Here is a 14,862-nt window from a genome sequence, read left to right on the forward strand (position 1 = left end):
AGCCATGGCCACTGAGGCAAGGGAGGCTTGGAAAAATGTCACAAATGCCCCTCAAAACTCTGTAAATCACCTTCCCAAGGGTCTCTATTTTAAACGCTTTGTAGATGTATGCCCCAACCCCCTAATCCTTCGCTGCCTGTTTGCCTGGGTAAACAATTTAGTCTAGCTATGGGACTGGTATTGGGCAAAAAGTTTCACATTGTGGAGTGAAACACCTCTAATGTCAACCCCTTTTCACAATGACATCGCAACACAAGTTTTAGCTTTACAGTATACTTATTATCATTAGAGTAAACTCTTGTTAGTTGTGTACAACATAAAAAATTTGTATAGCATAACACATGTACCTTTCCCAAATTTAATTGGGTGACCATGATACTATAGTTTCAATTCAAGGTTGGACTTAATAATAGAGTAAATGTATTAGTACATCAAACAGTCCAACCTCATCATTGTTTTGTGGTTACTTGAGCGAATCCAGGAAAGTTCTATTTCAACCAAAATAAAGAACCTCTCCCCTTACCATTTACACAATTAACTACTTTGATGATTGATAACCAAAATCTTGCTATTTACTCAGGATTTTATTCACAAATATACATAAAGGCTTGCCAAGTGCTTAAGTATTGTAATACAGTGTATCTCATCTGCAAAAAGGGTGACTTTAATATTATAATCAGACATTTTCTTGCTCAATAACAGTACTAGACAGATAGAGCTGTACACGAATATTATTTATCTTGAGCTGCTTCAAAATTTGCTATTTTATGTCCAAAATTGCACAAAAATGCAAGAATTCCTGGGGTCTTTATGATCATATACTTAGTGTTACCTCAAAACACAGAGTGAAGCAAAGAAGGTCAAGTTTGTTAAATTCCAATATCAAACAAGATACAAACTTATTACTTTTATCATGGACTTGGCCATGAATTTTGAAGGAAGCAAGCAAACGCAATATGCTACTAGAAATATAATTTCTTTAAGCTCTCTCTAAACATCAGACATAGTTATTTGCAAGATGGTTTAGTACCATATCCAGTTTTGCACTAAGCACTGAGTGCTACTTGACCAACGTGGTAACCTTGAATGATCATCGTACACGATAAAGGACCTTGCGCTGTAGTCTGTGTTCAACTTCACCTCTACGTAACATGAGATAGAGAACCATTTGGATAGCACGCTGGGAGTAGTTCTGTTGGAAAGAAAATTATCACAATGGTAATTAATTATTACAATTATAATAAATATTATTGCAATGGTAATCATTAACAGTTCATGAAAAGTACAATGAATAATCCAGAACTGACCTGTTTCAGAAAATCACCAATTATCCTTTGCTCAGAAACCTAAAAAAGATATTGAAATGCATGAATGAATGGAGAGAAGGAATGAATGAATGGGAATGGAGAAATGAATGACAAACATGTCACTTAGAAAGAATACTCGAGCGGAATTATTAATGAAACTTAAGAAAAATCAATTGAAAGAGGGAGTTTGGAAGTCATTGTGACACTATCATTATCAAGCTATGCTTTTCTAAATGTTTTGTAAAGAAGGAAGAGAATAATTGGAATTTAGCGTGGTGTAATGGAGGCAAGATCTTGATAAAAGACCAATAAAAAATTTGAATGAATGAGATGAACTTTAGGAAAGAAAATTAGGACATTTTTTGAGATATGCAAAAGCTGGGGAAGGGGAGGGTTGACGAAATGATGGATAGTGTCAAATAAGTAACAACAGTATTCCTTCCGGATCACATACCTGTGTTCCTATAGCAAATCTCCTCTTGATCTGTTTTTCTATTTGTCTGATTTCTTGCATGTCTTGTTCTGGTGTGAAATCTTGAGCACCTGTCAATCAAAAATGAAATGAATATATTGAGTGAATGAACAGAATGAATGGAATGGATAGAATAAATAAATAGAGTGATTGAGCTGAGTGAATGAAAAATGAATGAACGAATAAATAGGAAAAATGAATAGAAAAATGAATGGATGGATGGAAGAAAGGAATGAATGAATGAACAAAAAATGGAACCGAATAAAAAGCACTTACCTGCAAGACTTCCTGACATAGCAGCATCCAGGGTTGACACCTGAAACAACCTTAGAGCTTCATCAACATGAGCTTCAGTAGCAAACGGCTCTAAGCTCATCTTGGCTAGAGATTCAGATATGCGGATTATAGCCTCCAACTGCCTGTTGACACAATATACCCATCACGTTATATATAAGGTGGTCCAAAAAATGAATAGTACAATGTGATTGCTCCGTGGGTCTGAGGTAATAAGTAGACTGCTATCACCTGATAAAACACGCTGTTCAAACACTGACCACCATGTGTTGTGATATGCAAATTGCATCCTCATAATAAAATAAAAATAATAAAAATAATAAATGGGATTTAACAGTGGCATTAGAGGCGAGCGCTCTCACCACTATGCCACCTGTGCTTCCTGTAATAATTGCTGGTTTGCAAACCTTCAAATGCTGGTCAAACATTGAACAACATGTGCTGTCAACCAGAAAGAATCCTATTGAAAATTTGCGATTCAGCTGATGAATATTCCACACAAGACAGGAAATGACGTCAAGCAACACCCAGCAATAATATTTTATTAAAATTTACGACATCTTACCTGACAGTGATTGGTATATTAATCTTTTTCTCTGTATCTCTCTCGTGCTCTCTTGCTCCACTTCTCATCAGCACATAACGATTTTTTAACTTATCTGCTGCAGCCTCGGAAAGACGTGGTCCACATTTCCTATTGAACGAGTTTAATTCTTGGTAAATAACTTTACTTAGCAAGGGTGGATCCAGCCAAAAATTGGGGGAGGGGCTAATTGAGTTTCTTCCGTCAACAAAACAGAAAACAAAAAAAACATCTAATTCTTCAGTTTTGTTTTTTTCTTCTGCTGAAGGGGGGTTCAGCCCCCCTTTGCCCCCCTGGACCCGCCCTTGCTTAGAAAATCTAGAAACTTGAGTGGATACAGCGGCATTTAGATCAAGACATTTTGATACTATGCATCATGGGATATATCGGGTAAACAGTTACAACACATTTTGTGCGACTCAATTTACTCAGGAAAAGACTCTAAAATTAATAAAGTAAGAGACGTGTTGCTAATAAACTTAAAAGAAAAACTGCAAGGGATTCTGGTAGTGGTGGTATATGACACTATTGCTTTTAATAATATGCTTACAGTCGGCAGTATGTGATGTACTTCTTCAAGAAGTTCAAGCTCAGTTCTCCCTCTTGTGCTTGTGTTGTCTGAGCTGCATTCAAGTGTACTTGCATAACATGCTTGGCAAGATGCTGTAGAATGAAAAAAGATCATTGTGAGTGAAACTCTGAGATAAATTATTATAAATAAGTATTGAAAACCAGGGGCGTAGACAGAGGGGCCAAAGGGGCAAGGCCACCGATTTCAGAATTAATGCCGAAATTTTTTGTACAAAATAAAACGTGTAATTTGCTTCCTCCCACAGCTTTGTAATCCAAATATAATCCTTCATAACAAAAATAGCTTTGATCATTACCATATCTTTGGCTTGGTTGTGCTCATCTTTAACGATGAAAATTGTGTCAAAACGGGATAGAATTGTTGGCATGAAGTCAATATTCTGAAAGCATCAAAAATATTCTGTTAATCTGAGAAATGTCATTTAAAAATAGAGGACAAAAGTTCTCAATACCTCATCTCCTTTTGTGTCATCCCACCTCCCAAATACTGAGTTTGCAGCTGCAAGTACAGCACATCTTGAGTTAAGGGTGGTAGTTATGCCAGCCTGTGAAGAAATGGTAATTAATTTGATGTCTCATTCTCTCCATTGCACAAGTTTTTTTTCCCCTGCTCCTCCTGTTTTCCTCATCCCGTAAAAATCAACATGTGAGTTGAGTGTTTAGTGCAGTTTTCGTATGACTGTGAAAAGTTCACGGCACGAACACGGTTGTGACATGGCAAGGAATACGCCAGGCAAATCACATTGCACAAGAATTAACTCTCCATCCAATCAAATACCCGGAACATGGCATGAACATGGCACGGACAAAATCATGCCAAAGTCATGTCACTGCCAGACCAATCAAATTGTGTGAGAATAAAATCAGCCATTCAAAATGCTAGAAAACATCACGGTCGCAGCAAGGCACGCATATGGCAGCGAGCTTTTCACAGTCATACGAAAACTGCACTATAGTGAGAGTAGTGGTAGTGCATGTGGAGTAAACTGAACAGAAGATCCCATTACTGGGAGTCATGGTAGTAAAATGTATATATGGTGTATGCGGTGGAGAGAAAGTTCATCTGATTTAAGCTATGACATTTAATCATTTACTTACTTTAGCAATTGAAATAGTTTGTTGTTCCATGGCTTCATGGATTGCCACACGATCATCTTCCCTCATCTTCAAGAAATAAAATAATATTATTAATTTCACAGATTTTATTGATACAAGTTTAGTGTTATACTGTTGAAGAAAGGGCTTTATTGTCGGAGATATTCACAGAAATAGTAAAATAAAATAATGCTGGTACTCATGCACTTGAATCTCAGCCCCTCCCAGGGTCTTTAGGGAACAAAGGAACAGGAACATTTATTTTCATGGAACAGGGGGATATTGTCAAACTTTTTAGGGAACAAGGGAACAAATTTGTGAAAAATTATATTTTTAAGGAACAAATTGACAAAATTTGTATTTTGACTTGTAGGGAACTACAGGGAACAAACTGAAAATTATTGGGGAACAAGGGAACTTTGACCCCTCTGGGAGGGTCTCAAATCTACCTCATTAAAACAAGTACATTACCTTGTCAAATTCATCAATGCAAACAACTCCCCCATCGGCCAAAACCATGGCTCCGCCCTCCATCACAAAGTTCCTTGAGACAGGATCTTTCATTACTGATGCAGTTAGACCAGCAGCACTGCTGCCTTTACCAGATGTGTAAACACCAATTGGAGAAACTTTTTCAACAAATTTTAAGAGCTGACTCTTTGCTGTTCCAGGGTCACCGAGGAGCAATACATTGATATCCCCTCTCCTAGTCAAGCCATCAGGAAGCCTGTAAATCAAAGTGTCATTTGTAACATTAGATTTTTAAAGTATTAGTGTATGTATAGCTCATGTTAGATTGGATATTCTGAGGTTTTGGAAAAAAACTGGATAGGGTTGGAATTGCAGTGCATTGTGGGAATGTTTAAGAGGCCATATTTCAAAGATAGCATCTACATCATCCCTTTAAACAGTCCAACAATAGGCCCATTGCAGTTAACGGTCAAATGTCCGTACTGGTAAGCAATTTTTTAAAATTTATTCTAAATTGGTGATTCTTTTTAGCTACTTGTAAAGAACTAAATGAAACAATGTGTAACCAGTGTGTTACGAAATGAAGTTTTATGAAGTGTTTGCTCGCCAGTATATTTCACCCATGGGAATCAAAATGTTCATTCATTTGCTCTCAGTGAATTAATCAGCACGTGATTGCTTAGCTGCAAAGGGCCTATTCACTGCAATGCTAACTTAATACAGTTTCTTCCTCGTCTTCTAAATGGTTAATGAAGAAGTTACTAGACCATACTCCCTGGAGACCTCCTTTGTGGGGGAGGTATGGATATTTTCTGGTGCTACACGATATACCCTCCTTAGAATCCCCTACCCGAAACCCTTGGAAATTCCAATCTCCCTTCATGAGGTAATTATGGATATTTTCTGGAACTACAAATTCTCTCAACTACTAATGTTGTTAGCTTAATTCATCACACCTTTTCCTGGACCCTCCAAAGAGCAGACAAGCAATACACTTTTTGATGTCTTCAGAGCCATAAATGGAAGGTGCAATACTCTTCGCAATGACATCAAACACATCAAGTCTCTTCGCAAGTCTTCTGAACTCTTCCTCCTCTTCTGATGTCACTGAAGCACCACCTGTGCTACGTCCTGAACCATCTGTGTCTACCGTGATACCGACGACCCTGAGGTAGGGTTTCCTTATGCCGACACCTACACTGTCATTGGACTGTAACAAATATCAATTAAAATTGCAATCAGGTTCCAGTATTTGATAATTGTTGGACAAGGCTAAGCATAATATCCTAAGTTATCAAGACTGAGGTTGTGTTAACTACCAAAGCCGTAGGATAAAAATACCTCACTAACATACTTACCTTACTAGATTTTTGCATCACTTTTTTGATGGAGTATATCCCAATTACTGTCACTCTGTTGCCTGGGACAACCTTCTCTGTGAAGTATCTGTGGGAAAATAAAATAATTGTGGGCTCAACCCTCTCCTTGTACATCAAATTACATGTGTCTTACTCAAACAAAGATTGCTAGGTAATGGGAAAACATTGTATGCTAATAAAAATTGCCTATAGACCCCTTGCAGCATGTCGAAATGCAGATAAATTTGGAGGACCTAACAATAGGTTTTCAATCTTCAAGAGATTAAATTCTTTTGTTCTTTACTTCAAATTGAGCTGCTTTGACGTCACATGAAAGGGGTCTATATCTTTAGGGTGTTTTTTTGGGGGGGGAGGGGGTAAGCAGGTACTTGGTCTTCGTCCCAAAGATACCAACCTGTCACAGTACAACTGCATGTGCCTTGGCATTTCACCATTCGGTACGGCGTCAGGAGACTCCTGGAGTTTTAATACCTGGAAGTCGACACATTTGCACTTGTCCGGCATAATGTAGAATGGATCCAATGGGCAGGGCAACCTTCCTGTCTGATCGCTAAAAAAATAATCCAAAAAATTAAACCAATGACAACTATGTTTCCTGTTTGTTTACATGTGAGTAGAGTTTGTAATGTTCTCTGTTTGTAATTCCAATATAATCTGAGTTACCCATGCCCTGACTTAGATCAGCTCAGAAGTTGTTCCAGGGTTCTATCTGTGAGTTAGCCGTGCCCTGACATAGATCAGCCCAGAGGTTGTTTCAGGGTTCAATCTGTGAATTAGCCATGCCCTGACTTAGATCAGCTCAAAGGTTGTTTCAGGGTTCAATCTATGAGTTATCCATGCCCTGACTTAGATCAGCCCAGAGATTGTTTCATGGTTCAATCTGTGAGTTATCCATGTCCTGACTTAGATCAGCCCAGAGGTTGTTTCAGGGTTCTATCTGTGAGTTAGCCATGCCCTGACTTAGATCAGCCCATGGATTGTTTCAGGGTTTAATCTATGAGTTATCCATGCCCTGACTTAGATCAGCCCAGAGGTTGTTTCATGGTTCAATCTGTGAGTTAACCATGCCCTGACTTAGATCAGCTCAAAGGTTGTTTCAGGGTTTGATCTGTGAGATAGCCATGCCCTGATTTAGATCAGCCCAGAAGTTGTTCCAAGGTTTGATCTGTGAGTTAGCCATGCCCTGACTGAGATCAGCACAGAGGTCCTCTTAGGGTTTGACCTGTGATGCAAAAATTAAAGGATTGCTCTACATCCTTCTAACACTTTTCATGTTCTACCGGCCCCAACATGGTTTATGACTGCGCACAGCCCATTCCTGAATTTTTAATATTTTTGACAAACTAACCTTGGGCATCTCCGAGGCATAGCATATCCTTCAAGTCCTGGTTTAAGTGGAATATTGGAAATAGTATTCTTACAGGATCTGCATTGAATAGAAATACTAGTTGCCTTTGCACGAATCGCAGATGCACTGATGATTATGCCAGGGATTTTGACCAACTTTGCCATGTGCTCAGACTAAAGAGATAAATAAATTTGAGTAAGAAATTTTTGTTGGGGTCCGTAATCACCTCTTGCTCTCAGAGAGATGTTGAATTGCTCAATACTGGGTGTCCCTAGTTACTATACACAAATGTTTTTCGGCATACATGCAATCAACAGGGAGTAAATTCTTTTCTGAGGTCTGTATTTTAGTTTTAGAGTCATTTGAGGACAAAAAATCCCCTGCAAATAATAATAAAAAGAAACTTACCCTTAAGTCTCTGACTTGAAGAGGGTTTGACCCAGATCTTAACATGATCTGAATATCTTGGATTTCTTCTTCGCCATCAGGACGAGGGTGTGTCACTTCATCTGCGACCTCCTTTGCTGCCTCCTCAAACTGCATCATAAGATTGAGTTATCTCTGATTGCAGAGTGCAGTTTGCATGATAAATACATATGCAAGATGCAAGCAAAACTATAACTTGCGTAAATTTGAAAACGAAAATGCAAGGGTAAGAAATGTTTTTTATTTAAAAAATTTCCAATGCACATACTAAGTTTGCTTCCATTTTCATGTTGCGCATGCACACTGCTTGCATTTGCACTGCTTGTAAGAATCAAGCTATATAAAGGACGATTTAGATGGTACGATTTTCACCTACAACTATCGTATACAACACGCTCACTCCATCAACAACTCGAGTCATAGCGTGTAAATCAAGCCTACAACACCTACGACAGACGCGAGCGTGTTGTATACCATAGTTGTAGGCAAAAATTGTACTGTCTAATCCAGCCTAAGAATAGTTTTCTTATGAGTGGGAATCACAGGATGCTGATTTATAGCATGTACATGGTACATGCTGAAACATTGAAATGGCTCCTTATTTTCTTACACTAATGCATCCAATCACAAAGCATAGTTATGGTTACAGTATGACAATGATTGTGATGTATCATTCCCACTCAACCAAAAACTAGTCTAATGGTTTTAGCAGAATGCACTAAATGCAGTGCACTGTTGGGCTGCCATTTTTGCTTGCTGATAATAAAAAGTTATAGAAAACCTTAATCAAAGTGCGAACTCTAAAATTTCTTTCATTTCTTGATGTATAAAATGTCAAATGACTGACATAGCATCTCCAGATAGGCCAAATTTGCTGACTTAAAGTAAAATCAATTTTACATACCAGAGGAAGAAATTCTGCAGGATTCTTATTCAGTCTATCTGCAAGTGTTTCATCATAGCTACTGAGGTCCTCAAGATCAACCTCTAGACAATACTTTCCAAGGTTGTAATGCTGTTTGAGCTGGTCGCTGGTAACAAATAAAGACATTACTATCAATGGCAGCAATTGATTGTACATTCATGGGATACCTGTGGATGGCAGCCATGTTTGTCCTTCATATAATTTTGTGGAATTCGCATGACAAATTACTCCTGATTTGAGAAAAAACTAACTCCCCAGCAGTTCATTTCATAAGAATAAGGTTTATCGTTCTCAATTACTCATTCAAACGCTATCAACACTGTGGACAAATGCACATGGCTCACGATTGGAAACTCGACTCACTTTCCTCTCGTTTTGTTCTCTTTAAACGTAATTTACGCCAAAAAACCTTAATCGACATTGACTAGAAGTCAAATCTTAAGTATGAGCTTTAAATCTTTAACTTATATCAACCCAAAAAGCGCCAAACTTCAGGCTTATTTTGAAGATATGGCAGCTAAACCTACCGATACTTGTAAGCGAAAGTTCCCTCGTGGAATTCTCTCAAGAACTCCTTGAATTTCTTTCTCGCGGAGATTCTGTTCACGTCTCTCTCATCTTGCTGGTCTTCTGACCCAAAAGGATCACTAACGAATATTTCTCCTTGGTCAAAACCTGACATTTTTCGAGGATAATTGTGGATCCACAAAGTGAGACCTTCTTGTCCTTTTACTTCTTCCCGCGAAGAATGAAATTTGGCGCGAAAATTTCTACTTTGATTGATTTGATTGGCTAAGCACCAACACGTGAAATAGTCACATGTGATCATCTTTTTCAGGGGGGAGGGTAGGAACTTTAATAACATTTTATTCGAAAAACACAGTTATTTCAAAATATTGATTTTTTTGTTAAGACAAAAACTTAAGAAATACCGTAATAAAAATTGTCTTGGATTAAAATGATATAAATCGGTAGACCCGTTATTAAGGTTAATTTTTTAAATTAGAATGTCTTTCTGTCCTCCCCCCCCACAGGAATAGTTTTGCCACGCTTCGAGAAGATCCTTGTACAAGCTTTAGAAAGAAGCTCATTGTCAGGTGTTTTGTTCAGTTATTAAAATGGCTAGTGTGGATGCTAAACGGCTCAAGCTGGACATGGAAGAGAGAAGCACTCTTCTGCCAAGTCTTCGTAATGCAGGATGGTCAGAAGTCGAAGGAAGAGACGCCATTTACAAAGAATTCTTATTCAAGGATTTCAACGAGGCGTTTGGCTTCATGGCGCGAGTGGCGCTCAAAGCAGAAAAGATGGATCACCATCCCGAATGGTTTAACGTCTATAACAAGGTTCAAGTCACGCTAAGCACACACGAATGCAGTGGATTGTCTCCTAGAGATATTAAACTTGCTACTTTTATGGAAGAAGTCGTCAAGTCTCAGAAAGATTGAAGCTTGCATATTAAAGACACAGACTGGCCCTCTTTTAACCCTGGGCATAAAAGAACCTTTACTAAAAAAGAGACGTTAGTTTATCTAGCTGTTCGAGGTCGTGCATTCCTAGGTAAATCTCAAGTTTTCTAAAGTAAACGTCAAGAAAGATAGACAAAAAGAAAACCTTTTTTAAGTTTAAATATGGTGAATGGAAAAGTTAAAAGTTATCAAAAAATTTAAATTAAAGTAGCAATAAAAATTGATCTTTAAATCAGTCCATGTTTTTACTGCTTCTCACTTACCTATGATCGTTTCTGATAAATTATGAGCGACATTTTTTCGATTTTTCCGTTGAGGTGATGGGCTTCCTGTGGGCAGAGAAACACAGGCAACCCAGCAAAACTTTTTATGTACCAAGTAAAGCCGAGGGACGAACCAAATAGATGCGGTTTTTACGTTTTCCCCAGTTTTCTTCATCGAAGTATTAGCAAGCATATATTTGTGTTGTTTTGAAATAATTTCTATGACTTTATTCGAGTGATTTACAATTATTTTTGGTTATTTCCTCGAGTTATTTATTCACAATTCACAATTTAAAAAATATCCTATTAATCCTACATTTTTCATAAGAGATAATTTCCGATTTTCGTATTTTGAACTTAGTTTAAATATAAAAATAATATAGTCTATTGTATTCATAGTATAATATTCCATCATCGGTCATTTAGTTTACGATCACCAATATGGCGGCGATGACGTCACATGGAGGCAAAGGTCAGCGGTTGGTTGCCCAGCAACTTCAATAATTAACCAATCATCAGTGTTCTCCAATCATTAAAACTTAACTTTGCACTCAGTGGGGTTTCCCCTGCTTGAGAATTTTCCCAGCTCAAAAAATTTCACTAACTATAAATTTCACTACACTTTATCTTAGTTCTTAAACTGCAATCGTTCGGACTTTCCTTGATTTATTATTTGGCCTGACGTCGTTGCATCATGGGTGATCTCTCCTCAGTTTCCTCCTTTTTCTGGTGTTGCTCCAACCATTTCTTGCACAGACTAAGTGTCTTGGTTTGTCCTGTTTTCTGCGCCTCTTCTGCGATCATTTGGATGGCTTCCACTCGTTTTTCTTTCACGGCTATCAGGTACGCAGATTTGAGCTTGCCGCAAAGCAGATATGCGTCGATCTGATGAAAAAGAAAAAAAATATATCAGAAAAAAATTTCATGCTTCAGCTTCTGTGTTTTGACTTCCGTCCATCTAACGTACAGTGGTCTTGGCTTCTTGTGCTTACTGTATTTATCGCTTGTTACCATAAGATATCAGTGGCACAGCTCAATGTGGTCCAACTGAAAGCAATGAGTAGCCGCTATACAGTCCATACATGACCCTGGAGAGGTGCTTCAGCCAGTTTGAGTTAGTTTAGACAGGTTTAAGAGGAGTTTTTTCATGTATGGTCACACATAAAATAAACAACGGTAACTTAGCAAAAAGCATATCAGATATTGGATTTTGAGCCTACCATGTTAACGTCGCTTCTCAGAAGCTTGATTAAGTTATCAACATGTTTAGCCTGAAATGAAGGTGAATTAGCAGATTAAATGAATGCCTTAAAAAATAATATTAATAACTGGGCTTCAAGTGGTTTAGCGTGTTGGGTTTTGAGGAGGGAGAAAATCCCTCAAAACACGGGAGACCCAACACACTCTACTTAAATGTGACATCAAAACGAATTTCTCCCAGACTCACGCAGCAGGGTATAGTCGAAAGAGACCTGGAAAACAGAACCAAGTTCTCACCTGATTTTGATCAGCGGATGCGATGCGCACGCAGGCCAGTATGATGTCATCGTGGCATTTGTCAGTGACCAGTCCTACTTCACCAACACATTTCAGCAGCTGTTGGATGTGGTTAAACCTGTACTGACGAGCGAGAGCCCGACCAGCGTCCACATAAACGCGGGACGCGGGTAGGTTATAGTCCTAGACGAGGAAAATAAAAATAAACAGATACGTTTATTATTACTGTATCTCTATTTTGCGGGAGGTTATGGCGGGGCAGTCACTCAGGGTCTTCGAATATCCGAGTAAAAGGTGCTTCCTTTGCTCTATAAATATCAGCAAATGGTTAGACATTCGCCGTGTCTCGGATGACCACGTAAAAGGGCGGTCCCATCTCTTTCAACAGAGGACCACAAGTTTATCAGTTGCGACTGTCACGCATTACTCTTTCTAGAGTAAGTCGAATATTAATATAGTAGTATGAACGAATGAATGCTCTAATAAGAGGTAAAGGTACTAGTTGTCGGTGACATTTAGTGCGCGCGTTTGAAACAGGGTGATCCCTGACTGGTTCAGTTAAGCAATCAGGGAAGGCCCTGCATCAAACACGTGACAAAATTTCTTGTATTTTCTCTCCTGTGCGTCGAAGATGTCATGGATTTTCCTTGATTGAACAAATGATTATATTCTTGGGATCAATGACACGTGGTCTGTAAGTAGAAAACATCGCACTCAAGGTAAAGAGGTCTATTGGACAGAATACCTGGATGATGCGACACGCAAGAGAGAAACCATCTTGTATCGTAGAACCGGATAACAGAACCTGAAAGAAAAAAAGCCGACATCACCGCTGGTTTTCACAGCCGCCATCTTGGTTGAGTGTAACAAAAGATTCGTAATTAATATCAACCAACATGGCCGCCATGTGATTCGTTTTATTCCCTTGGGAATGATTGCAAACCACTGATAGGAAGAGCCTGAGCAATCCATTTGTTCTTATAAATTTGTAACAAGGATTTTCGGCACAAAGGCATCAAAGCATGTTGAAAAACATTCATGAAAAAAGTTTTCATTATATTGACCAGAAAAGATTTTATTATGAGGTCATAAACTAGTTATGACGACAATTGTGACGTAGATTCCACATGGAAACGCTTTGCCCAGTCCACGCGCAGCATATAGTACCCAACCTTCCGCTCGTTTCGTTAATTGTGAGACGTCATCAATCCAAATACTGACGTCAAAATATGAAGACTACTGCGAAAGAGGTCGTATCTCTTGTGTGTGTAGAAAACGAAAATGGCGAAAATTGAGTATAAAAACTACAATTTCAAACCTGGATAGCCAGTTCAGCTCTAGCATGACCATTTCCAAATAACGTCGGCAATCTGGTATCGTCATTCGACCTGAGACTAGAAGCACTCGTCCCCTCCACCAAACATTTATGAATAAAATTCGTCACTTCGAATTGCAGGTTGATGGTGTTCACGTGACTGTTGAGGTCTGACAACGTGACCGTCACGTGCTGCATCTCTTCTTGAGACTTCCTGCGCATGCTCCCATGGCTGCGAAGCCATGCGCCCGCGCTCAATGCCGAACCACGTGGGGATTTTTTCTCGATGATGACCGTCTCGAGATGACCACGTGCTTTGCTGAGGTATTCAAGGCGGGAAAACAGATTCTCGTAGGTTGACACATTGCCTCCAGCAGCACCCTCGAAGAAACGAATACACGTCTGAGCAGCACGAAAATAATCCTACGACAAAAACAAGATAATAGCTTGTAAAGCAGGTTTTTTGAGGAGGGTCGGTACTTCATTTTAGTGTTGCCTCTTCTATGGTTCTTCTCTTTATTTTTTCTGGCAGATGGGGTGCCTGTGTAGTGATTTGGCCGGGAGGGATGACGAAACTAGACGTGAAAGCTGCGCGTGGTCCCAGTCCTCTTTCCACCAATATACCACAAAGGAAACCCATGCACACCTCTAGTACACATAACTTACTTTCATGAAGAGCTGTAAATCATAGAGCAGATGGTGGTAGCCTCGCTTGTGAAAGTACCGACAAGCAGCTGTTAGATGCGTCATCCAGGACTGCAGTGTTGGGTCAGCTGTTTCCATTTGTTCTTTAAGCGCGGTCAGATTGCCTTTACTAACCAGACGCATGAGCAGACTCTCTACGAACACCTCTGGAGAGGGTTTCTGTTGAAATGTGAAAAACCGTATTTATGGTAGCTCTCCTTAAATATCTCATGCCTTATAGACTTGTTTAAAATTACAACTGTGGTCCTTGATCAAAGACTCATTTACTCAGGGTTAGCGTCATTTTAGTGTCACAAATACCAACGTTAAATATTAAAGAATATATTCATAATATGACAATATTTATAATATAATAATATCTAATAATATATTTATAATATGATAATTACCTAATATTTTTATACTATAATAATAAAATGTAATAAAATTTTTATAACATAATATAGTGCTCGCACTACACCCGTGAAACAAATTAGTACTAATTTTTAGTACTAAATAATGATAATCAAACAATAGGAAACAAAGGATTATGTATGAATTACTACTAATTAGTACTAAATATCATTCACGGGTTTAGTGCGTGCACTCTACCAATATCTAATAACATATTTATAATATAATAGCATCTGAGTATATAGAGGATATTACATGGGCGCTTGGAGATACGAAATTTATCTTCGAGTGTTGAAAAGATCTCTCACGAGTGAGCGCAGCGAACGAGTGAG

The 14,862-nt window shown here is 38.6% G+C and overlaps 3 protein-coding genes across 3 annotated transcripts in view; 1 reads left to right on the forward strand and 2 right to left on the reverse strand.

Annotated features, from left to right (window-relative positions):
• Window positions 1-550: 550 nt before the first annotated feature.
• Window positions 551-9,803, reverse strand: LOC116287577 (DNA replication licensing factor mcm5-A). Its single transcript, XM_089025092.1, has 17 exons — window positions 9,419-9,803; window positions 8,871-8,997; window positions 7,949-8,077; window positions 7,541-7,713; window positions 6,587-6,742; window positions 6,172-6,259; window positions 5,770-6,023; window positions 4,814-5,069; window positions 4,346-4,411; window positions 3,700-3,792; window positions 3,544-3,627; window positions 3,207-3,319; window positions 2,639-2,767; window positions 2,056-2,198; window positions 1,762-1,850; window positions 1,308-1,346; window positions 551-1,192 (listed from the first exon to the last, which is right to left on the reverse strand). The coding sequence occupies exons 1-17, from the start codon at window positions 9,754-9,756 to the stop codon at window positions 1,091-1,093; spliced, it is 2,379 nt and encodes a 792-aa protein (XP_088881218.1). The 5' UTR covers window positions 9,757-9,803; the 3' UTR covers window positions 551-1,090.
• A 133-nt stretch (window positions 9,804-9,936) lies between these two features.
• Window positions 9,937-10,589, forward strand: LOC116287585 (pterin-4-alpha-carbinolamine dehydratase-like). Its single transcript, XM_031694276.2, has one exon. It carries the CDS (start codon window positions 10,010-10,012, stop codon window positions 10,334-10,336), a length of 327 nt encoding a protein of 108 aa, XP_031550136.1. The 5' UTR covers window positions 9,937-10,009; the 3' UTR covers window positions 10,337-10,589.
• A 244-nt stretch (window positions 10,590-10,833) lies between these two features.
• LOC116287576 (zinc finger FYVE domain-containing protein 26) overlaps window positions 10,834-14,862 on the reverse strand; it is a 29,282-nt gene continuing 25,253 nt past the window's right edge. The window contains exons 34-39 of the mRNA XM_031694265.2: window positions 14,099-14,296; window positions 13,436-13,855; window positions 12,863-12,922; window positions 12,118-12,300; window positions 11,841-11,891; window positions 10,834-11,505 (exon numbers count right to left, since the gene is read on the reverse strand). Coding sequence (XP_031550125.2) covers window positions 11,290-11,505; window positions 11,841-11,891; window positions 12,118-12,300; window positions 12,863-12,922; window positions 13,436-13,855; window positions 14,099-14,296 — 1,128 coding nt within the window. The 3' untranslated portion in view covers window positions 10,834-11,289. The remainder of the gene's footprint in view (window positions 11,506-11,840; window positions 11,892-12,117; window positions 12,301-12,862; window positions 12,923-13,435; window positions 13,856-14,098; window positions 14,297-14,862) is intronic.

The sequence above is a fragment of the Actinia tenebrosa genome, unplaced genomic scaffold, assembly GCF_029948245.1.
Source record: "Actinia tenebrosa isolate PJP-AT-01 unplaced genomic scaffold, QUT_ActTen_1.0 PGA_scaffold9__36_contigs__length_13948895, whole genome shotgun sequence".
NCBI classification, from domain to species: domain Eukaryota; kingdom Metazoa; phylum Cnidaria; class Anthozoa; order Actiniaria; family Actiniidae; genus Actinia; species Actinia tenebrosa.

Excerpts from the sequence above, each read along its gene's own strand:
- LOC116287577 (XM_089025092.1), bottom strand. The coding sequence starts at position 9,756 with ATGTTATTAAAGTTCCTACCCTCCCCCCTGAAAAAGATGATCACATGT. Across the intron at positions 6,024-6,171 it reads TGATGCAAAAATCTAGTAAG|TCCAATGACAGTGTAGGTGT; the intron begins GTAAGTATGTTA and ends TATTTGTTACAG. Across the intron at positions 4,412-4,813 it reads GCATTGATGAATTTGACAAG|ATGAGGGAAGATGATCGTGT; the intron begins GTAATGTACTTG and ends TATTTCTTGAAG.
- LOC116287585 (XM_031694276.2), top strand. The coding sequence starts at position 10,010 with ATGGCTAGTGTGGATGCTAAACGGCTCAAGCTGGACATGGAAGAGAGA.